The 24,463-nt window shown below is 42.1% G+C and overlaps 2 protein-coding genes across 5 annotated transcripts in view; one reads left to right on the forward strand and one right to left on the reverse strand.

Moving 5' to 3' along the window:
• Nucleotides 1–12,886, forward strand: part of LOC125462284 (transcription factor 20) — a 43,450-nt gene extending 30,564 nt beyond the window's left edge. For all 3 annotated transcript variants that reach the window (XM_048552135.2, XM_048552137.2, XM_048552136.2), the window contains 4 exons: nucleotides 1,282–6,692; nucleotides 9,282–9,375; nucleotides 10,293–10,342; nucleotides 11,858–12,886. In XM_048552135.2, the coding sequence (XP_048408092.1) occupies nucleotides 1,308–6,692; nucleotides 9,282–9,375; nucleotides 10,293–10,342; nucleotides 11,858–11,881 (5,553 nt within the window). In that variant the 5' untranslated portion in view covers nucleotides 1,282–1,307 and the 3' untranslated portion in view covers nucleotides 11,882–12,886. The remainder of the gene's footprint in view (nucleotides 1–1,281; nucleotides 6,693–9,281; nucleotides 9,376–10,292; nucleotides 10,343–11,857) is intronic.
• Nucleotides 12,887–15,399: 2,513 nt separating this feature from the next.
• The window catches only part of srebf1 (sterol regulatory element binding transcription factor 1), a 47,300-nt gene continuing 38,236 nt past the window's right edge, over nucleotides 15,400–24,463 (reverse strand). For both annotated transcript variants that reach the window (XM_048552410.2, XM_048552411.2), the window contains exons 13-19: nucleotides 23,328–23,436; nucleotides 22,331–22,440; nucleotides 21,723–21,855; nucleotides 19,832–19,994; nucleotides 17,145–17,330; nucleotides 16,466–16,580; nucleotides 15,400–15,779 (exon numbers count right to left, since the gene is read on the reverse strand). In XM_048552410.2, coding sequence (XP_048408367.2) covers nucleotides 15,559–15,779; nucleotides 16,466–16,580; nucleotides 17,145–17,330; nucleotides 19,832–19,994; nucleotides 21,723–21,855; nucleotides 22,331–22,440; nucleotides 23,328–23,436 — 1,037 coding nt within the window. In that variant the 3' untranslated portion in view covers nucleotides 15,400–15,558. The remainder of the gene's footprint in view (nucleotides 15,780–16,465; nucleotides 16,581–17,144; nucleotides 17,331–19,831; nucleotides 19,995–21,722; nucleotides 21,856–22,330; nucleotides 22,441–23,327; nucleotides 23,437–24,463) is intronic.

A 24,463-nucleotide genomic window follows, 5' to 3' on the forward strand; every position in this document is an offset into this window, starting at 1 on the left:
TATCCCTCAGCCAATGCAATAAAAATAGTTTATCTGATCATTATCACTTTGCTCACCCTGGTGCATGCTGTGTGCAAATGGCTGTCACATTTTCTCAATTGCAACAGTGACAATACTTCAAAAGTATTTCATTGGCTATCAAACACTTTAAGTTGTCTGCTGGTTGTGACAGGCAGTATATAAATGCATTTCTGTCTTTATTATAATAGATTGTAGAGATTGAAGATCTGTATATATAATTGAGAGGAACAGCAGAGACTGCAGGCCCTTGCATGTATAATAGACAATAATCATGACTGCAGATCCTGCATAATTATAGGGTATAACAGAAATTGCAAGTCCCTATATGTGTAATGGAACAGTAGAGACTGCAGACTCCGTCACAAAGTTTAGCAAAAACTTGGGTATATCAGAGCAGCAAAGATTGCAGATCTTGCTATATAATAGATTATCAGACATGAACGAACCTTGTGTAAAGAGATCACGAGAAATTATCAGACACTGAATTACTGTATACATCAGAGATTAACAACGACAGAAAAGCATTAATATATATTTATATATATTGTCACAGAGACTGCAGATCTCTTTTTAAAGCAAAAATTTTCCCAAACGTATACTTTATTTATATCATCTGGAAAAGAGTATTACATAAAGTTTGAATTTGGCATTACTCAAAATACAATAAATATCAGTTTCTTTTGATACCATACCATTACGTGTCTCACAACACTTGCCATTCCAGGTTATATTTACACTTTACATTTACATTTTGTGCCAAAAGTATCTGAAAATGGTCTCTGTACAAGAACACAACATACAAGTGTTTAATATCCAGAAAAGAACTGCTGTCCATTGCAGTACAGGAGTGGGGCCATGGACCAGACCTGTCCTCTGTTGTGCCTGACTACTGATGATCTGGTTCCTAATGCAATGATAAAGGGACCATTGCTCCTCTCTGCCCAGTTGTTTTCTTTCATGTGGTTATACATTTCAATGTTTAGGTGCACACTAGGACATACTCCTAGTGTCTCCAGGTGAAGTAGATAAAGGATTGGGTGCCCTAGCTCCCACTAAAGAATATGTCCTTGTTATTAACAGAGTGTGCAGGGGTATTGTACAGAATATTCCAAATCAGAAGCATGACTGAATTGAGAACACTCTATAGCTGTTTTAGAGCAATTACCACATCAGCGACTGCCAGAGGTGGTTTTGTAATCTTTAATCAACAGAAAATGGCCAGTGTATTGATTGTTCTGTATGATTCTTGTTCATTCACAGGGACCAGTGATACAAGTTAAAAGGCCATGCAGTCCTTCCGAGATCCTGGGGCTTTCCAAAGCAACCAACAAACCTTCCAGCAAGTCCGGGCTGACTCGTCTCGGTTAGACAGCTACAGGCAGCAGAACCCGGTCGCTCAAAGCTACGAGGCCCATGGGATCACGTCAAAGGAGTATTACAACCAGCAGTCTTACCAAGGCTACAGCAGCAACACCGCGGGCAATTATTACAGCGGTGTGAAACAAGCATCTGCTCAGCAGCCGCAGGCCCGGGCTCTGAGCGCGGCATCAAGCTACCAGGGTGGAGCATACTCGAGGCAGTATCAGAACGAAGGTCAAACTCCAAAATGGGGTTCCCAAGGCTCTTCAGTGGGCGGTCTCTCTCAGTATGGCCAGGACTCTGCCTTTAAAAGCTCTGCCCCCTCCACGGCTGCTGCCTACCAACAGCAGCACATGCAAGGCAACACCGGCAGGACCCCACCTGCCCTGTCCACCCAACAGAGCCACTTCATGCACCAGGCCCACCACAAGTCTATCATGGGCCAGGCATCCCCTTACATTGCCAGGCCAGCCCAATTCAACCAGACCTTTCAGTCCTCTCCCAGCTCCTATCCCGTCCAGGATTACAGCCAACCCTCCCGGTCATATGAGGGCTATGGCCAAGTGCCGACAAATTCCCAGTATGAGAGGCAGAGTGCAGCCACACCGGACTACCCCAGCCAGGCTGGCTACGCTTACAAAGCTGGCATGGCCAAGAGCGGGGGCTATGAGCAGAACAAGGCCGTTCAGGTCAAACAGCATAGCCTCCAATATCACAACCAAGCAAAACTGCACCTTCTCAATCAGTCACCTCAAGTGTACTATCAGCCAGATGCTCCAGTCAAATCTCCCGAGCAGTTCTATCAAACCTTCAGCCCCACCTCGAGTCACTCTCCCGTCTCCACCGTGGTAAGATCACCTTCATATAGCTCAACCCCCTCCCCGTTAATGGCCACTCCTGAGTCCCTGCAATACGGCCAGGCCTCCGAAGCTGACATCAAGTCCAATGTTTCTCATCTGATGGCCCCTGCCGTCACTTGTACCACACAGAGTTCCAGCAAGACCCCAGGGCCAAGTTGCAAGGAAAAGCTTCCGGAGAAATTACTGTCGGATGGAGCTTTCAGCAGCCTCGTTGCCCTGAGCTCTCAGGTGGAAAACATTCCCAGGACTGTGCAGCAGCTCTTACTTTCAAACACCCTCGCCCCTCACAGGAAAATGGGCAAACGCCTGCCGAAAAGGTCGGAAATATTAAAGGAGCTGAAGAGCTCCGAGGAGAGCCTTTATTCTGAAGAAGCCCTGGGCACACCTCAGTCAGTGCAAGCCGAGCTGCAGGAGGGGGACTATTCCAGCAGCTCCGAGGAGCAGCTGGACAAAATGCCGTTCTTCCAAGGCCAGTGCAGGAACTCTGCCAACCTGGACGCTTTGAGGAAGAATCTGGATACCATCCTGTCCTGCTCAGTTGCCTCGTCGAATGACATGGCCACTGACTCCAAGCCAGACAACTCTGTCCAGAGTAGCGAAGCTTGCCTAGCAACGGCAGACTTTGAGAAGTTGGCTGCTGATAGACAAGCTCTGCTGTTCGCCAAGGAGGATATGAAATCATCCAGTGTTATCATTCTAAAGGACTCTTCCAAGGAGAGGCTGGAGACAGAACTGAAGTTTAACCATTTTGCAGGGGACAAGGAGAGTAAAGGGACACATTTCAACCTGTACAGTGCTGAGAACTTTGCAGGCCACTTAATCCGTGCCAAACGACCCAACCAAGGCCAGGCCCTTCTCCCAGATTGCAACAAGAGCACAGTGAAGAGTGACTGCTCAATGCTGACAGAGGGTTTTGGTGATGTCTCTTACAGCGAATCCCAGGCTTTCCCACACACCGTAGAGTGCACCAACACGATCCAGCCTTTACCAGGCGATTACAGAGAGAGCCTGGTGTCTAATAGCAACCATGAGTGCTACTCCTCACAGATTCCCGGAGCCCCTCAGGATTTGGAGAAGATGAAGGCGCTCGATTTGCCCGATCCAAAAGGGAAAGACACCCCCCTGGGCTGGGAGGAGGTCGATGCCAACCTGTCACAGTGTGACCTTCAGAAGAAATACCTTCAGAAACTCCAGGCCAACTACAAACAGGAACCAAGAACATCACAGAAGGATTTGACTCCTGTACACTTGGTCCAAGAGAGGGAAGACCAGAGAGACGGGGACGAGGAGGAGAAGCCAGAGAATGGTGAGACCAGTAACTCTGAGCTAAGACCGCCCACCATTGAGCAGATTGAGAGCACACGGATGAAGGTGGAAGAAGATGAGGAGCTTGCAGTGGAATTGAAAGGAAGTGCGATTTTACAGGATATAAGGAAATCTGTTATTTGTGATGTGTCCCCCACACGTCAGAGTGTTAAGGAACTGGTCCCTGCACATTTTGAAGGGGAATGTAGCTTCTCAGAGGACAAGCTGAACAGCACTGAAAGAGAACAGGATAGAGCAGCTTCTAGTCCCACCCCTCGCTTACTGCCACACTCTGTTATCCACGTGGGACCTGCAATAGGTGCCGAGCCCAAGATCGGACAAGGAGACATTGCAGGAGCCGAGATGAAGCCAGATGGTGAAAGTGGCAAATGCAAAGACACTGAGGAGGGAACGGTCTCCGAACCACAGGCAGTCCCCCAGCCTCTAAGTTTCCCAACACTTCCCTCCGAGGTAATCAGCTCGGCGCTGACCGAAATAGAGAATGCTCCCACAAAGGTGCCGGAGAGCAAAGGGCCGAGAGTCCGGAGAATGTCGTCCAGACCGGGGCAAGGAGCAGCTTTTAGGGGCAAAGATCAGTCCCCACCCGAACCAGCAGAGAATATCCAGCCCGTCAAGGTAGTGCCAGCTGGCAAACTGAAATGTTTGGGGTCACAGCGAGAGCGAGCTAAAAACAGAGGGTCCCAAGAAGGTCTCAATGTCTCCGAGCCGACTCGGATGTGCACGCGCTCTTCCAGTGCTTTACTGGAGCCCGAGCTGAGCGTTCAGTCCCGGGCTCTCTTGAGGAGGGGGATGGTCAGTCAGAGGGACGACGGTCCGAGGGAAATGGGCTGCAGCTCACGGCACAGGGTGAACTCCGACTCAGATAAGTGTTTGATCCAAAGACAGGGAAGTTCCAACCCGAACTTGAGAGCACACCTCACCAGACCCAGCAGCGTGTTGAACAAACCCAGTTACGGTCTTCATCCAGAGCAACAGATAAAGAGCCAGGAGCGCTTGAGCCAAGAAGCCAGCTCGTATAAATCTGTCGTTCTGAGAGCCAGAACGAGGGCCCAGGGAATGGTTTTGCAAAAAGATGTCAAACAACGCAAGAGCTGTAATCTAGTCCCCAGTCGATGCTTGACCACCAGAAATAGTTCTTCAGTGCCCAAACCTCAAAGACAACTGACCCCCAGACAAGAGGCGCTGGACTATGTATCGGAGGAGATGACAGGTGAAAGATTAAAAGCACGAAATTCAGCTTTAAGGCTAGGGGGGCAGGAAGACCAAAGATGTCCCTTAACACACCCTTTGAAAAGGAAGGGTTACTGCTCCCTTTCACTGATCCCGGCTAAACGGCAGCATCAAATGTTGAAGGCCAACGCCATGAGGACAGAGAAACCAAAACCATTGGCCAGCCCATGTCCATCAGAGAGCGGTCACCCAACAGCTCAGTCTGAGATGGCCGAACCCGTCCAAGGAGAGAGCAGTGAAGGGACAACTGAACGTTGTCTCAGTAAAGAGTTAACAGCCACTGATGGCAGTGCTCAGCCTGTTCTCTCCCTCAAGACCCCTCCGAAGACAAAGATTCTTCCACCTCGCAAAGGTAGAGGCCTAAAACTGGAGGCAATTGTGCAGAAGATTACTTCTCCAAACTCCAAATCATTCGCCTGCAGCAACTATTCAGACAGTAATGTGACATGTTTAACCCTGGATGAGATCCTGTCCCTGAAAGAAGAGAAACTCGCTGACAACTCCAGCAGTGAGGTAGAACAGGGACTGATTGAGCAAAGCAAAGTGACGGCCAAAGATGCTTCTTCAAAGATTGCCCTGGTAGAGCTGAATAAAAAATGCCTCATCGCGTCCAAGAGACTCAAAGAGGAAACAGAGTCACAAACTGAGGGGAACAGCAGTAGTCAAATGAAGGCTGATGGAAATCTATCTGTAGGGCCAGAATGTGTGGAGGCAGAGGACAGGCAAAGTGGGAAGCTTTCTCCAAAGGAAAGAATCACAGAAGAGAAAGAGGGGAAACAGCTTGCATCCCCTTCTTCTATTTTGTCTTCCGTTTCAGATCCAGGTCCCAATGAAGAGGTGGAGCACCCTCCAGGTGTCGTGGAGCTGAAGAGGCAAGCCCCTCCTCCAAAGAGGCGCAGTCACCAAACAGGAAGTCAAAAGGTCAAACAAGCCAAGAGTAATTCTAAACCTAGAAGGCCTGCTGGACGAGGTGGCAGAAGAAGAAGAAAGCACCTTAAAGGGAGCAAGGGTACAAAAGCCGCTCACAGGCGAAAAAGTCAACTGAAGAGAAGAAACCTCCCCCTCGTGGAAACCAAAGAACCAGTGATACGATTAAAATACGTGTCATATAAGATGCCAAGAGCAGAGAACAACGCCAAGAGCTTCTCTCCTTATATTCGTGTTGAGAAGAGCAATGAGGTATCGTCCATCTGTACAGTCATTAACACCTTACCAGAGGAACAGTCAAGGTTCCAAAAAATGAAGAGAAAATCTTCGTTCTCACAGCCCCCTGTATCAGTCAGCAAGACATTGCCAACATCTTCAGCTATGTTACCAGGGCCTGTGGTGCTAGATTCTGTCAGGCAAGGCTGCCTGGTCTGCTGCTTATGTGGAAGACCCAAGAATCACAAGGAGCTTGGAGACCTCTTTGGACCCTATTACCCAGAGGATTATATACCACCCGTCACAAAGAACCAGCATGTCAAGGGGAAGTTGGAGATAAAGAATGAAATCAAAGAGAGGCGAGATGGGGTTTCCACAGAATCCAAGGGAGCTGACTCGGACAATGAGAGCACTGCCAGTATTACAGCCGAGGTCCCACCAAGTTTGGAGAAGGCTCCATTCAGTCTGGAGAAGGCAACAGAGGTGGAAGATCAGAATCCGCTTAGGACTAGCTCAAGAGAAAAGTGCAAAAAGCTGAGCTGCTACTGCTGTGAGAAAACGGCTGAAGATACGGAGCCGAAGAAAATGAAGAAGAAGCCAGGCTTGGAGGAGGAGCTGCAGGCCCCTGAGCTGCCCCTTGACCCCCACGAGCACTGGTTACACGGAGCCTGTGCTGTGTGGACCAGCGGAGTGTACCTGGCTGCTGGCAAGCTATACGGTTTGCAGGAGGCTGTGGAGATGGCCAGTGAGATGGTGAGATATCAAACTCTGATCATTAGGGGGCTAGGAAATGCTGCCTGCTGAAGCACCACAGAGATAAACTTGATGCAAAGAGGCCATAAAAACATTGTGCAAGAGAGATTCAGTAACGATAGAATTATTAAGTTTTGTTTTTGAAAGGGTAAAGTAGGTCAGAGCAATGTCCCTTTAGATGCAAGTTTAGATAGAGTAAAGGGGTTGCAAATCCCCACATTGGCCTTTGATGGGAAAGTGGGGCGTTCCTAAGGGATGGCCGACTTGAATCACAGTGCATTCCCTATTGACCATTTGACCACAGCAGCACAAGTGAAGGTAACTCTCCGTTCCCCAGACAGATATTAGACTGTAAGGCAGCTTCACTGGATAATTCGGGTCCCTGAAACTGGTGGCATGGAGACTGGGGAGAAACACAGATGATAGCAGCAGGAGTAGGTCGCTCTCCCTTTGAGCCTGCAACACCATTCAGTGTGATCACGGCTGATCATCCAACTCAGTCTCCTGTTCCCATAGCCTTGGATCCCTTTAGCTTTAAGAACTATATCTAACTACTTCTTCAGGACACTTAGGGCTTTGGCCTTAAGCACTTTCTATGCCAGAGAATTCCACAAGCTTACCACTCTCTGAATGATATCATTTCTCCTGATCCAAGTCCTGTATAGCCTACCTCATATCTTTAGACTGTAAACCTTGGTTCTGGACTTGTCAGTCATTGGGAACCCCCTTCCTATGTTTACCCTGTCTAGTTCTGTTAGAATTTTATAAAGTTTCTATGAGATCCTCCCTTATTATTCCAGAAGAGTTAAGTACAGTTAGGCAGTGGAAATGAATTGCTTAAGTTCCTCAGCAGAACAGTTTCATTATAGGGACAACAAAACAAAGATTGTGAGGAAACACCGAAAAGAAGTTTTAAGGAGCATCTTAAATACACTTGAGTGATTTTAAAATAAAGGTTATCAGGATGCAGCAGGGGAATGAGACTTAATGAATTGTTCTTTCAAAGGCACAGTGGACCAAATGGCCTTCTGTGCTGTACAATCCAGAGTCAAATCATTTAGAAGATTTAGAATCAAGTGGATAGTTTTCTCTTCCCTCCCTAACCCTTGTAGCAAGATCACCACCCCCCCCACCTCCAGTGCTACACCAATTTGTCTTCAATAAATCTTGTACTCTATTTTAAACTCCTGCTACCAACTGGGTGTGAGGTGGTAACCTTTCTCTGCCCAAGTTCATTAAGTCCTAAGAGTTCCTCAGTTTCCGGGATGACAGTCTTCTATTCTCTTCATCTTGCCTTGAAAGTGCACGTTTTGGTTCTATCTCAGATTGTTGTGTGCTGTAAGAGGAAATGACTTCACTTGGTTCATTGTGTCCACTCCCGACTGTTTCAAAAAACCTAACCAATTACTTTACTGAAAATTTCCCCTTTCAAACGTTTGCGTGATTGAAGATTACTTCTTAAATTTCCAATTTATTTGGATTTTTCTTCACAGTCCCCTCCTCAGAAATAGTGTTACTATTTCCTGCAGAGGAAATCTAGTTTAATTTCTAGGAAGGTTAATCCCAATTTTTTTTTAATGACTAGACATCAACTTTAAGTCATCTAACTTCTGTTGATGAAGTATTGGTGGTAAGAGGAAGGGGGTGGGGAATGCTATTCCTGATCATAGAAGGATATGAAATAGCTTGTGGCATCTGGTGTCAGTAAAGCAGTACAAATAATTTTTTTTCTCTGGCGCCCGTGCTGTGGGAGTTTGATCAAGCCACTATGGATTATTTCCCTGCTGAGTGGTAATTGTATCTTCATGTTCCATCACTGCGTTTGAAGATTTTTTTTCTCCCAGAGTGAGAATCCCAGTCAGTATCACACTGGTACTCTACGCTATTGAAATGACTAATAATCTACTCCTGTCACACTAGATGAGCCAAAAATAATTATCTTTGCAAATAAGATCCTGAGAGTTGGAGCAAAAAAAATGAATATAGTCCATTTTGTGTAGTAAAGAGGCCTCAGGTTCTTCAGAAGTGTAATTGACAGCAATTAGATGCAGAGCAAAATGATTAAAGGTGGGTCATGGGACAAAACGACTGTATGAACTTTAATATCCTGAAACAACCCGAAGTGCTTCACTGGAGCAAGTTTCTAACTGAGTCTAGTACAAGGAGACATGGCGTGGGTTTTGAAAAGCTTCTTAAAGGAGAATTGGGGGATAGTGAGGGAGGGGTGCAGAAAGTTTTGGGAAAGAAATTCCCTGCTTGGTCTGGTGGGATGAAAAGAATGGGGTCTGCACAAAAGGCTGAGCCAGAGAGAGAAGGCATTCTTGCAGGGTTAACTTCATTTTAAAATGTTGTTACTCTGGGTGGTCAAATTTGTTGAATGTGCAGCTCCTTGCAATCTTTCTGAGGGGCCAAACACACATGTTTTTATTCACAGGATGCTCCTCTGATGCAAGTGTATAGAACCAATGGTTTTAGAGCTCAGGACAAAGCTGTTTACTTGTTTATTGTCTCCTTTTTGGAAAGTGAAATTTAGGTCCATTTTCTGCTTTTAAAAAAAATAATTGTGCAGTGTTTATTTTTTCTTCACAGAAATGTTCCACGTGCGAGCAGGCAGGTGCCACTCTGGGCTGCTACACCAAGGGGTGCAATCAGAAATATCATTATATCTGTGCCATTGAGTCAGGTAAGGAGGACACCATCTCTCTGTAATTGTCAAAACTATCCCTCCCTGTTTAACTCAGCTGTAGTCAGTAAACATTGACACAAATTTAAGACTTAAATCTCGTTCAATTCTGTACCCAAAGAGAGGTCCACCCAGATTTTTTTCTCCCCCCATGAGCCACATAACTGTATTCCATGCCTTGTTAACCTCAGCACTGATATTTTCTGTGCATCTTCGGGATCATACAATGTCATAATAGAAATAAATATTTAGCACACCAGGTAATACCAAAGTAAAGAAATTGCCATGATATAGCACAAGTCATAAAACAGCACATAACCTTAGGATGTGTCAAAGTATTTTACAGCTATTAGTGTACTTTTTTGCAGCGTAATAATTGTTATAATGTAGAAAGTACAGCAGCCAGTTATCCCACAAATGGTTGCTTCCGCAAAAAGGGAGTGTGCTGGTTGGGAGGATGCTATTGGCTGGGATGCGGCAACCTGGAAGATGCTATATTCATATATGTAGCGATGCAGAAGATTAAAAGGGGTCATGTATTGATTTTTTAAAAAGTGCTCATGGAAACCAAAATTTTATATTAACATTAGCTGTGACATCGGAGCACTATCCTGTCTCTTTTTTATAAATAGCAATTTGGGATCTTTCTGGTCCACGTGACAGGGCAGATAAAGCTTTGGTTCAATGTCTCACCTGAAGGACAACATCATTTGATAATGTTGTATTCTCTCTGGGTCTTGTTTCTGCGCTCAACTGCCTCGAGTGGAGTTTGAATGGACGATCTTCTGACTCCGAGCCACAGTTGGCACTTTATCCCAAAGCAGTGTTGTACCTCTTCTTGCTTTTTCGTAAATGCTGTTGAGCCTGTGCTAATTATTGTTCTTGTTTTTGCTTTCACTCATCCCTACTCCCCACAGGCTGCCAATTAAGTGAAGAGAATTTTTCAATGAAATGTACAAAACATAAGGTAGGAAAGAAATGAATTTAGGAAGCTGCACTTTGAAAATATGTTTCCTTTCAGCTTTTTCTTCCCAAAGTGAAAATTACAATATAAACAAAAGGCAACCTTGTGTCACTGAACTGCTGATCATGAAGTAAATCTAATGTTCAAATTGGAATTCTACATTTAATGCTTTGATACAGAGGCAAACAGGCAAAGTTCACCAGTGGGTGGATTTTTATATACTATATATAGAATTGGTGTGCAGTCACTTGGTGTGCTTGTTCATTTTAATCAAAGGTTTGGAACTGTAACTAGCATCAGAGATAATAAAGCTGAATGTTTTCATTGTTGAGATCAACAATTCACCGTGCCAGACGAGAAGCTGCAGGATTCCTTCTATAACTGCTCCCAGCCTTGTTTACGTTCCATATGTGAGCTGACATTGTATTAACAATGAGCAGCCCTTCACAGAATTGTGACTGGTATACCGATGGCTGGCAATCCATTTACATTGAGGGCAGACTGTTAATTGGAACGTCATACGTGTTTTTCGATCTTGGGAACTCTGCAAAGCAACTGGTGTTCTATTTTAGAGAAATGCAGATACTAGAACAGCAATGAACAGATACAATGTTTGCTCGTTATTTGAGTTAAGTGTTGGCCATTTCATTGGGGAAACTTTCCTGCTCTTGTTTTAGCAGCATTGTGATTTATTCAGTCTGTTACTGCCATTCATAAAACTGTCAAGTAAATTAGATGCCAGAAGCTACATTCTTGTATTCGGCTCAACTAGGTGTTTACAATAGCATTATGTTAAAAGGGAAATTCAAAATGATCCATTGACGAAATTAATTCAGTTTCCTATTGAAATCTAATATCTTGATAGTTTATAAAATAATACAAGGCCTGTAAACACTTCATTAATGCTATATCATTTTTAGTATACAGTGCGATGTTTGTCTATATATGTAGCCAACTTCACCACTAGGTGGAGCATTGTACTGGTCTTTGCATAATTGGAACAACACTGATTAGTGAGGAAATCAAAATGTCTTCTTATCACATCCACAGCTTAATGGTGACGCAGCATCGTCTAACCATTTCCTTAATAAACAAATGGAAAAAGTTGTGTTGGTTCAGACCTGATAGCAATGTGATCACTTGGGGTAAACAGTATAAACACTCAAATCATGATCTGACAGGGGGAATGACCAAACTAATCTGGTCTGGATAACTGATGGGATCAGATGATATCAGTTAAATTTAGAATTTTGCTAAAAAAAAATTTTGTTCTTCCCACTAATGGCATGAGCTCATGGATGCAACTTCATAAGCATAGAGGGGTGATGGTGGCAATTTTTCTTGCTGATGCCCGAACTCCTGCACGAAAACAACACTCCCGTCTTGTTCCTTTATGTGGAATACAATAGTGAGGTACCATGCTCCTGTAAAATTTAAACACCACCATAGACTGAAATATTCCTCTAGTTCTTAATCTTTCATGTGTTGTAACTGACTTTTTTTCTACTCTCTTTTTAGAGCATATTGTCTAAAACACTATAACAGCAGGAAAGTTCCACTGTGCCAAACAACAGTAACACGTAAGGTGTTAAACACAGACTGCAAACCGAGAACAGTCAATGAATGTATTGTAAAATAGCGCAGTAAAAGGAATGGAAAGATACCACGATATCTGGAAAATGAGGAGGACACCAACAGATTGACTGGAACAGAGTCAGAGTCAATGTATTTTCTCCCCCATCGTATCCTTGCTGCATTTTTTTCCTGGGCGCTGGTTTGGTGGGGGTGGGGGGGGGGTGGGTAAATATTAATAGGTTCTGCGTTTTTTCTGAACTGCAAGACGCCTGTGTAAACACTGATAATTTAAGAAGCTCCAAACCATCAATTGTCTTAATGTTGCTGTGTAGATAATCTTTCGAAGTGGGAAATTGTGGTGTTTTGCAAGGGGCTGTAAGAGGACAGGGGAATAATACCAACCTGCAGTCTGTTAATATATGATAAATGAAAACTTTACAGATGAGGACAGTCTAATTTGTTAAAAATAGCTACCAAAATATGTTTTAAAACAACAAAAAAAAACACAGCTGATTGCCTGGTCATGGTTTTTTTTCCAAAGTTTTGTTCAAACAGTTTTATACAGTAAAAACAAATGAGGATACACCTGTGTCTTCAAAGTACTGCAGGAGATTGACTGCAGCAGTGAGTTTTCCCTTTATCACACTTGGCAGTATTTAATTATTTTGAGTTTGCAAAATTAATTTTTTGTAGTTTTTTAAAAACACAAGATAAGGTGGCGGTCAGGTATCACCGTGAAGTGTCAATCATCAATCTAAATGTAAGGAAGAATTATGTTTCCTGTAATTATCAGTACACCCAAGTGTTATAAAGACAATTATTAAAAATTAATGGAACTGAAGATGCCTAGGTAGTCTGATATCTATTGGGAAGGGACCCACAACTTTAAAGCTCCTTTCAATGTGTAATGTAATGTACTGTATATGTACCTGTAATGCAATGCCACTTTTTAGGAATAAAAAGCTGCAGAAAGCAACCTAGCCTACTGGCATAATTGAGCAGCTCTTGTAATCATTTTTCTCCTGTACATTGAGTTACTGTATTTAATATGATGAGATTACATGATGCATTCTTGAGACTAAGAAATTTGAAATTTCCTCCTCCAAAACATTGTGCCTGTCAGTTAAAATATTTGCAACTGAGACTTAACAAAAATTTATAAGAAAAGGTATCCATGAATGTGAATTAAGTTGGAGTTGCTGTACAGGTGATTCATGATGGAACAAGCTTGAATATAGCTTCCTTTAAATCCCATTTTCTTTATCGGTATTCCATTTCCTTGATCTCCTGCTGGGGATGATTCGGTATGGCTATCTTATTACCCTAATCAACAAGGCTGCCATTACTCCATGGTGAGGCACAAACAGGAAAAGTAGATATTTGATGGACTGCTACTGAACCGTATTCCAGCACTGCTGGGAGTGCGGAGAAATGTGACAGAAACACAAGTTCCAAAACAAGAAAACTAAAATCAATAAACAAACACGACACTATAAACCAATGTGACAACACAATAACAGTAAATTCTGTGCTACAATACTAGCAGTTTTGTGATCAGCAGCAGCACATGTCTTGACTCTAATGTTGGTCGACAGCAAATGGAAGTATGCAAATAGCTTACTAGTTCCTGACTAAAAATTAAAATATATTCAACAACTCAGTATTTCTGTGCTTTTGAGCATGTGTTTCTTTTGAACTCACTTAGAACACTACCTCTGCCTCGTTACTGCTCAAAGGATGTGTACAAAAGTTACAGGTTGTAGAAATGAGCTAAGGAGAATTGTAAAGGCTATTGTAGGGATTGGTTATTCGGCAATGAAGAAAGTTCTGCCTGGTGTCATGGGAGAGAAACTATTGAAAGACTATTAAACTATAAAAAGAAAGCTACCCACTTGCTATCTCTTAATTCTCATGATCAGAGAGTTAAGGCTTTGGGCAAGAGATGCAGATCAGAAAGAACTTTTGTTTTTAAACATAGGAACTGGTTATGACTTGAGGCTTGCTACCAATAACTGATGGAACTGGCCAGGATCTAAGATTTCAAAAGGAATTAGATGAGGGAAATGAGTTTGTATGGCTATGGGACTAAAGCAGGAAGTGTAACTAACTAGACTGCTGTAAGTCGAGCTGATATAGACTCATGAGCCAAATGGTTTCTTCTTAAATGACTATCTACCTTTTCAAACTATTGAACAGAATTGCTAATATAGAAATGGAGGTAATTATAGAAAACCAAGAGATAAATGAAGCCAAGACTGTTACCTCCAAAGGGATGAGTAATTGAGAGGACAATGTTCTGTTTAGTGGACTCTCAAACCCACAGAGTAAAATGGTATTTTTAACATGACACCAGTTATTGTTGGAGCAGCATGCAAAGTCACTAGCCAGCCACACCAGAGTCTTTCCTCCACACCATGTTAGTGGTACAAGTGTTACAGGTGATTTTAATCAGACAAAGCTAAATAAAACTTTGCATTGGCTGAGAGGACGCTAGTAATCTAATCCCAGACATTTTGCTAACTATGAAGTGGATCCAACATAAGTTTTGAAATCCTAATAAGCCTAAAGAGTCTTCATCAAATCATACAATCCCTACAGTGTGGAAGCAAGCCATTTGGCTTGTCGAGTCCATACTGACCATCTGAAGAGAACATCTCTCCCTGCTATAACCTGACATTTCCCATGATTAATCAACTGAGCCTGGACACTGGACAATTTAGCATGGCCAATCCACCTAACCTACACATCTTTGGACTGCAGGAAGAAACCAGAAGACCCAGAGGAAACCCACACACACACGTGGAAAATATTTAACTCCGCAACATCTGCCAGACAGTGGAATCAAACCAGGTCCCTGGCACTGAAAAGCAGCAGTGCGAACCACTGAGCCACCATGTCACCTTTCTTCGAAATTATACACATTCTCCCCCCCCGCCCCCCACACACACACACATGAGTACAACCCAATTTCAGAAACCACCATATGTTGTCACAATGTTGCAACTTGCAATTTAAGGTCCTCGCCTTTATATCTGTGAATAGAACCTCAACTTAATGCCCCATCCAGGGGGCTGCAGTTTCCTCAATTTGGTATTTCCCCAAGTACTCTGTTCAAATCCTTGTGTGCATTCAAACCCAGGAGGCAAGTGTGCATGTGACTCATCAGAACTGAGTGACCATTGTGCTTGCACATGCCCCAGCTCTTCTAAATACAAAACAAGGATAAAAAATCCTGAGGATTTGAAAAATAATTGGAAATTACATTAGAGTAAAAAAAGTTTATATTTTGTCATAATACTTTCATTTGTGTTATTTTAATCATATAAAAGTATATTGCACAAAAAAGCCCAGAATGGCTTTGTTATTGGTGCAGTATTACAAGGGAAGCTAAGCTTCTAGAGAAACAAGTGCTTTTAATTCTACAAAAATGAATTTGCTGCATTCCAACTCATCTTAAAAAATTATAAATATTTTTATATATACAGTTTTAAACTATGAAAATACGATTTTTATTTGACCAAGTCATCATTTTAATAAAAGAAGTGCATTGCTTCTCTTGGGGGGAGGGGTTCGTGTATGCTATGTACAATCACAATGATTCTGGGGTGTGGGGTACGTTCTTATATGAAAACGAAACAAACATTTCAACTTGTGGTGACTGTAGTGCCACTACCCAGTTTCATGATCATCTGCTGGCAATCGTGGAGAGTCCGTTTGTCACCAATCTTTTCCAAAGTGCGGGCTGCCTCTGCGAGCATGCCTACACGCTGGTCTGGCGCAGACAGGAAACTTGGGGGCAGGTAACGACATGCTAACAGAAGAGCTTCAGCATGTTCCCGCCGGCCTGGGTGTGTGTCAGACTCACCTATCAAACAGAACAGGAAATACAGAAATGAGTCAGCAGTCAAACTTAGGTGCAGAAAGGCACTCACAGCTTGATTGATGAATTTAAAAACTTCCTTGATAGATAAATGAGCCACACAGTGTAATGAGCCAGAAAGCACAGAAATACCAGTTTAAATTGTCATTATATGGTCAGTTAGCAGATATTATCCATGGCAGGTACAATTGTTTTCAGAGCTTCTGGATCAGGGAGCAGGTAGAAATAAATGTTAGACAGATTTCCCTCCTCTGATCACTATTCTCTTGGACTTTTGGTGGAACTACGTTATTCTCAAAGGTTTTCTGATATCCATGTCCAAGCTGACCTCTTAAAAACACCAATTTCAACATGGTATGCAAGACTGCAAACTGTATGGATTGGAAAAAAATGCACAAGACAGATTCCCAGGGTGTGAATGCTGTTAAGAATCACTCTTAGGACTCACTGTGGGAAGAAGAATATTTCTGATCATTTGACAGCCAAGTGGCTGAGGAGGCCAAGCATCAAGTCCCAAACCAACGCGAATCCCACATAATCTTTGCACCGAGCACCAACATTCACCGGTTCTTGGTTTACTGATTTGAAAGGCAGGTGCAAATGAACTTTTATACCTTACAAACGGATTTAAAGGATTAGCCTAAAATAACTGCTCTCGAGGTGCTGCTTACCAGCTTTGGGTATGGGAGTTGTGACCCGCCGCCTGAGACTGCGGTCCAATAGCTGATGGGTACGGGTTGGACTGGCTCCTGCCATTAACCTGGCTGTTGCTTCATGCAGAAACACCTGAAAAATAAATTAAGTTAAAACATTATATTTTTAATCATAATGACTGTGGTTGGTGCTTCTCTCAACATCCCTCACTTGCTCTTCCTCAACTCTACAAATAAATCTCTCTTTCTCCTCCCGGTCTCATTACTAGATTCAAGTTAAGACTTGTTACACTACCAATGATTCTAGCTCATTCCCCACCCTCTACCTAAAATCTCTCAACTGCAGAGCTCCTTTCTTTTCTCAAACTGCACACTGAAGCAAAACCTGCACTGTCAGAAATGCTCACTTTTAGATGAGACTTTAAACCACAATCTCATTGCCATTTCACATAAATGTAAAAGATTAAAAGATGCACCACTCTCAGCACGGCAATCATGTGTCATCCAGACTATATTCTCAATACAAATTGGGACGGAGATCAAGAGGAACTTATTCTATCACAGGGAGTCAGTCAGTGGAATCCGTTATCATAGAGGGCTATTGAGGCTGCGTTGTACAGCATATTCAAGGCTGAGATATGCAGATTTTTAGTCAGAAAAGGAATCAATTGTTACGGAGAGAAGGCACGAAACTTACTCTTCGAAGGGCTGGTCTGAATGTTTGAGACAGCTTCCTGAGACTGCTAAGGTCCTGTTGAAAGCCTCTCAGTTCCAACGGGGATGCCTGGTGCATGCAGTTCACAGGCTGACTCATGTTGATCTGTTGCTGCCACATGCTGGTTCTGGTAATGAGCAAGAGATCACACAGCAACAGCTGCACTGCCTGAAAAAAGAACAAACGAACAATCTCAATCATGTACCTCTTTGTTGTCACAGGAACTGAAGAAGTGACGAGGGTATTTTAAAGCTCTGTAAGTATTTAACCATGGTTCCTAAAAAATCAGTTGAAAAGTTGTCACTTTTCGTTTATAGCTGCTTCACCCAAACTTCTTTTTTGTCAATGAATGTGACCACTTCCAACATGGTCCCAAATTTCCACAGGTAAAAGCTGCTGCTGATTTGGGCCTCCATTACAGGCAGTGCTGACACCAAGTTGTGGATATGATTCCTCACATGCAAGTTGCTTATCTCAGTGAATTGAGAACCAAAAAAAACACATGACAGAACAGTATAATAGACATGCACATCCACAGAAATGGGAGAGAGAGAGAGAGAGAGAGACAAACACACACAGACAGACAGAAGAGAGAAGAAATTAGTAACTAAGAAATAAACCTTTCACCAAGTCAATGCACTGGTCAGCTCTGATTTTAAAGTTCGCAGCTTTTCCTCAGATGTTCTGCTGAAATGGTGTTAGGGTCTGGCTCTGTATTGCATTGCAGGTGCATTGCACATCAAGGACACATGCAATGCAACTACAATGCACCACAGCTGCAGCCATTCATTCAGTCATGGGTCGATGAGGCAAATAAATGCACTGACCATTGTTAAATGATGCTACTTCTTGGTGTTTTCCTTCTCTCTCTCACTTTGTTCAAAAACTTGGGAGGGAAAAAAAGCTACATTTATTACCACAGAATACAAAATACATAACTATGATTATAATTAAATAGTGATATGGACTGCGTAGCTCTTCACTTTGAATCGTTTTAGTCTCGAAATTAATTATAATCTAATGTTCAAAGGTTCTCAGACCAAGTGCAGGAAGCACAATTGCTTGAATGGATAGTATCATAAATGCAAGTATCTAAAGCAAAATGACTCACTCCTCTCTATTTTAGATCAGATGAAAGGCATTGCAGTAATGAGTTTTGAACTCTACAGATCAGGAAAATCGCAGATTCACTTTCCTGTCTGAGCCATGTTAGCCGATCTCAGTTGCAACAGCTTTGCTAATAATATGTTTGACTTCAATACACCCCAAGACCCCATGTTCTCTCTCAGTTAGACATATTGTGAACATCATGGTGAAGACAGGATCAGAAAGCACCATGATGTTCTCCTTTGCCTGAACAATCTGTTGATACTTGCTTTCTTTACTCACACTTGAAAGTGACCCTGGGCAATACATTAAGAATGTAAAAACTATCGATGTACCAAAGTTCCAGCAGGTTCATATACTAGCATTTTAGCCAGAAAAAGTAAGCAGGTAGCACATGGGGAGGTTGAAGAGCATTACCTGGAACAAACCACTAACTTCAAATAGTACTTCAAATTGAAGTACAATCCAAAATAAAAATTATGCTCCAAGGAATGCCAGAACTTCCTAAATTCCTCATGCCATTTATAAAATACAATGGCTATGGAATCTCTGTCAGAATTCTGACTGACGACACTAGGCAGAATTTAATTGGAATAAAAATGTTAAATTGGACATGTGGAAGAGGAGAGAATGGGAAAGAAAGACAACTTCCTACAGAAACTAAATTAAAAATCTCACTGGAGACCTCCAATACTTCTCACAGAATTTTGGGTCCACTACACATCAACAAGACCCTGGCACTGTTTTAGCAACAGGTCCTTGTTGGCTTGGAAATACAGCATCAATATTTCTAGGAGGACATCTCTTGTTGAGATTCAATACTGCCCTCTCTCCCTGCCCCAGCAATATCCTCTTTCCATCAATATTAGAATAAAATGCACTATAATCATCAATCGCAGAAATACTCCAGAGGAAAGTGAAGGCAGTTTTAAACTTTCTTGCATAACACATTATGGAGTAAGTCCACTGTTCTACAAGTAGTTATTCCCACATAAAAAGCTCTTTAACACCTTCCTACCTAAACTCATTAGTAAACATGGAGCATTCAATCCGTAATGCCAACTGTAAGCTGTTTGAAGGGTTCAGACAGAAGGGTATTGAGCAGGCACTGCAGTATCCCCCAGCATGGGGGAAGGCAAAGTCGCAAGGCTGAGTCATGTTTAAGTGCTTTCCAATACTACTAGGTAGCCAGTGTAGTAGCAGCCTGTACAGGGAAAAGCAGAATAAAAAATACATAGAGGGCAGCTTACCGAAAAATATCTGCCTATTAGTAACACCTAAAAATATAAAAATGTTGATTCTTTATTCGAGTGCCTGGAGGAATCAGTTTTTTATTTGTTTTGGGATGCAGATTAGAAAATTGATCAGTAAATCACAATGTTAAGAGGATTTTTGGCAGCATACAGAAAACCCATAGCAAGGATTCATCAATCGCCATTATATTTTTTCTATTTATCATAATGGAATATGTTAGCATCAGAAGGAGAGCATATTCAGTAATTTCTCTCTTACATTGTACGCACCTATGTCACACAAATGAGTCATCCAAGTCTTCCCCCTACCTTGTGAATACTTTTGCTTGTGGGAGATGCCATGTTGAGGCTGTCCCTCAGGTATCCACTGGCTTTCTCACAATGCACGAGGCTCATCTGGCTACTCTCCTGTTTAACCAGCATGGCACGAACACCCCTGAATGTAAACAGGGCTGCTTTTGGCAACTGATTCCTGCAAGAGATTAGTACTCGAGAATCAGGCAAGATTCCACAAGGATGCTGATAACTCATAATATAGCTGGGTATGTACATTAAATTCCACTGGAAAAGGGACATTAGCCAGCTTATGTAGCTGGCTTAGGAGAAATGTACAGATGAAGCATGCAGTTGTCAACTCCATTCCTTCACTAAGATTCAAATAACAACCTAATTTTTAAACTGATAAAGGCCTGTGATTAGTGGAATATACAAGAGGTAGTAAGTATCCCCCCCTTCTCAAAGTAACACTCCTAATTAAACTGTAACAAAACAAAAGCAGGAGATTTAAACAAAACCTAACAAATCATATTATGTGAAAATTCTGGTGTGATGCTTATAATTTTTTTATATAAGAGTAACAAAAAGTTCAACATGCAGAAGTGCCAAGTACCTAGATATCACCACATGACCAGCATCTTAGACAAAGACTTTGTACAGAGATTTATTCTGTACTGCAATTACCCCATCGTACTCAACTGGTATTATCTTTAAAAAATGCAGAAAATAGGGAGTGATACAAGCTGGATGATCTCTGGCGGGTTTATTTACAGTTAAACCAATACAGTACAGAGTAGTCTTTGGATACAGCCTGTGACTTGGTGCTATCATGCAGAATGAAGGCTTCTGGTCATGTGATGACATTCAAATACTTGGTACACATGCATGTTGAGCTTCCGAAATGGACACAATTCTTAAAGCAACAATGAAGCTATGCTGTTCTCCAGTTGCTAGGGAGAGGGGCATGGCCGTTTTGTTTCAACCAGAACTAAAAGCCCCTCGTGAAAGGAGCCGCATTATTAGACTGTAAGGAAGTACAAAAACTTAAAAGGAAACATAGCTACACAAATGAAGATGACAATCCAGTCTTTGGCATGTATTCTACTACTGGGTAAAGTCGTTCTGCTGCCTCATCATCACCTTGCAGCCAGTTAATAGCAACAACAATCATGGAAACCCACCACTTGGCTACAGGATCAGGGCTAGTAGATACAATGAAGAGAAGGTATTAAAATCATTGGGCGAGCAAAGCACACTAAATCATAGAAATGAGGGGAATCACGTTCAGTCCTCTGTGTGGAATAGTGACAAATAATTGTAATCAATGGATTTCCTTTATTCTTCCGTAATTTTACGATTGTGCACCTTGTGTTATGATATTGGATAACTGCCCCAATCTATTAAACAAATTTTCCTGTAATTATCTACTGTTTTCAAGAATGAAGCACACGTGACTCTAAAAATCACAATTAGAATCACTGGTTGGTAGTCTAACGATAAACAAGGCAATGTTGTTCTACTGCAGCAAGATCAGCCATATAACATTCAGAGTACATTCCAAAGAGATCACAGGTGAGTAATTTTGCCTTTACAACCATCCAATTTGAGATTAGCAATTCCAGTCTGTAATACTGAATTTCTGACAAGTGGAAATCTGAAAAGCTGTAATGTCAGAGATCCACTCAGTGGTAAAAAGACAGTACTGCAGTTCATAAACTTACTTGAGTACTTTTAGTGCAGAACAGACCCTCTGCTTACAAAATGGGGCCCTAAACCTTTTGAACTTGTAGAATAGTGGAATATTCAAAGCATCAGTTTGACTCACCAAATAACACTTAAGGGTAAAACAACATGCTTTAAGATATTCTCAATGGATGTAATCTAAGAGGAAATATTTGGAGAGATTCCAAATAGCAACACTTACTCCACTGAATGCAGAGTCTTCGGCATGTATTCTACTACTGGGTAAAGTCGTTCTGCTGCCTCATCATCACCTTGCAGCCAGTTAATAGCAACAACAATCATGGAAGCCCACCACTTGGCTACAGGATCAGTGCCTGTGTACAGAATGAAGAGAAGGTATTAAAATCATTGGACTAGAAAGCACAGTCTGCTGATGCACTAAGTCACAGAAAGAAGGGGGATCAGGTTCAATCTTGCTCTGCGTGGAATCAGCAAATTGCAAGCCAAGTGACAGGAGACATGCAACAATTGCCAATGTCCCAGACTTGGAAGGTAGCCGGAAAAAATGCAGGCATTTCTGATACTGGAAGATGCAACGCAAATAGATATTATACACTGACGAGATCGGGCATAAGTTTTGATGCTGTCCAATGTTAAAAATCCTGCTAATATTAACTAAAATTGCAAATGAACAATAGCAGGAACACACAAGAGGAAAACTGTAGCATTTGCACTGTCTGACTCATAGGTTGGGTAGCCCACAAGATGAAATGGAACTGTATTCAGTCTAGCAACACCCAAAAGCCAAGTAATGCAACAAAGGATTCCGAAGAATGTTTGCAGGGTTACCTGTGACAGTCGTCATACTGGAGCCAATAGCACAAGTCTGTGTGGTAACTGCAGCAGCATCAGAGCAACCATTCAACAGTTGCAAGTATTCAAGAGCATCTGAGAATTCACTGTGACAGAAAGTTGGGGAAAAATAGTAAAGATCTGTACAGGACCTTGTTTTATTCTGCAAGAATGTTTAATTTAACATATAAAAGGGTACTTATTAATTTATTATTTGGAAGAGACTAAACTGCTTTACATATGTCAATGGAGTAGATAACATAATTCACGCAATGCTACTATATAATCATAAGAGATGCCTCATGCCTCTAAAGTATTGTCTTAGGCCTCTGTAGAACACTGTTTTGCTATTTATTATACCCCTAACAAAGGGACAGCTAAAGCCACACCCTTTCTTCACTTTACACATACTGCAAAGTTTTGATCTACATAAGGTGTCTACAACACAAGATACAAACTCTGACCAAATAAGTTTATAATAAAATCAAAAGAGAGCCCACCAATATGAAATCTGGGAGAAAAGGACAAGCCTTTCCTGGTGTGTCAAAAGAAAGGCAGTGAGTTCAGTTGTTTAGAACAGGGAGCATTGTGCTGAAATTACTGATCAGAGCTATACTGTCAAGACTGATAAAGATGACTGGAATTAGCCTCTAATGTACTTGGGTATATACCAGCTGATGCATGAATATACTAACTCTGTTTGGGAATGGCTCGAACAGTTCTGTTACTTAGCCCATTCTTCATTTTTGGGCCAATTCAATGCACGTGAACTGACAGCTTGGTCAAAAATCAATTTACTGAAATTCCACTGCAGTTTGTTAAATGTAAGAAATTGATGTGATGTGCATTAAGGATTCATAACATTCACTGGTCTTTTCCCTTTTCAAAAGTTGATGCAGCTGCTGATTGTATGCTTCGTCCTACATTCCCATCACCTCCCTCCAACTGTAATGTGTAACAATGCAAATACCACAGATGACATGAAGTTGCTCACCCGCCCTCTCCTGTCACTGGCTTCCTGTTCTCCGGTTTGGCAATGCAATATAATGCTTTCTCCAGCAGATGTTCACGGAAAGCTTGAGTCACCTGAGCCAACGGATCGACTGGAAGTGAAAAGCAAATAGTATTGCACTACATATTTAATAACATAATCACCGGTGATTGTTACTTCAAGTCTTGTCCCTACCAAGTTTTTTTTTGCTTTTGGCCGTTGTGGGCAAAAATTTCCAACACTCTTTTTAATGACCCTCTCCCTACCAATCTTCCCTACATACTTCAAATTTCCTTTGACGTGGCTTTGGGTCATTTCTAGATTTATGTCACTATATCAAGTGGACGTTGTTACTGTTACAATTTGGTATTTCTGGAACTGAATATTTGTTCTCACTTCTTTCACAGTCTTAATTCTATCATTTCTTTGTTCTCTTTTTTTAACTGAATTAAACAAGATGCAATAACAATCTATTTTATTAAACACAAAATGCTGGATACACCCAGCAGCTCAAGCAACAGTTATGGAACCTAATGAAAGGCCACGATCTGAAATACTGGTTGATTTTCAAAGAACTGATAATCTCTTCTGAAGCATAGATGGGAGTTGTGCACAGGGATCCTGGAGGACATCAAAGCATACTCTGAAGGCATTACCCAGGAAATTAAAGAGCCCCCTTGGGCAATTCCCCTCTCCTTGAAACCCTCAAAAAGTATCCAGTTAAATAAGAAATACGAAGGGTCTAGTTGCAGTTACACTACTGAGACAGGTTAGACTATTAAACACATTGTACACCACCCAAGTAATAATTGAACTGATTCCCAAACTTAACTTAACATAACTTCCCTCTAGGTTTAAGGCCTGACACCTAAACACCCCAATCTACCCTAAACATTCCATCACTTAGGTGGCCATTTTGCCATTTTAGATGCAGCATCCTATCTTACTTCCTACCAACTTGGCAGTCTAGCCTTCTACTCCCTAGATACCTTACCCTCACATTTACCTGAAGTATGACCTTTTCAAAGGAGCTGTCAAAAGTACCTGATGCTGGCCATTGCAGTTAGAGAGGCAGAACAGGGGGATGGGCCTGGGAGGAATGCTTTTCAGGGGGTCAGTGTGGACTCGTTGGGCTGAAT

This window comes from Stegostoma tigrinum, chromosome 23, assembly GCF_030684315.1.
Source record: "Stegostoma tigrinum isolate sSteTig4 chromosome 23, sSteTig4.hap1, whole genome shotgun sequence".
Lineage (NCBI taxonomy): Eukaryota > Metazoa > Chordata > Chondrichthyes > Orectolobiformes > Stegostomatidae > Stegostoma > Stegostoma tigrinum.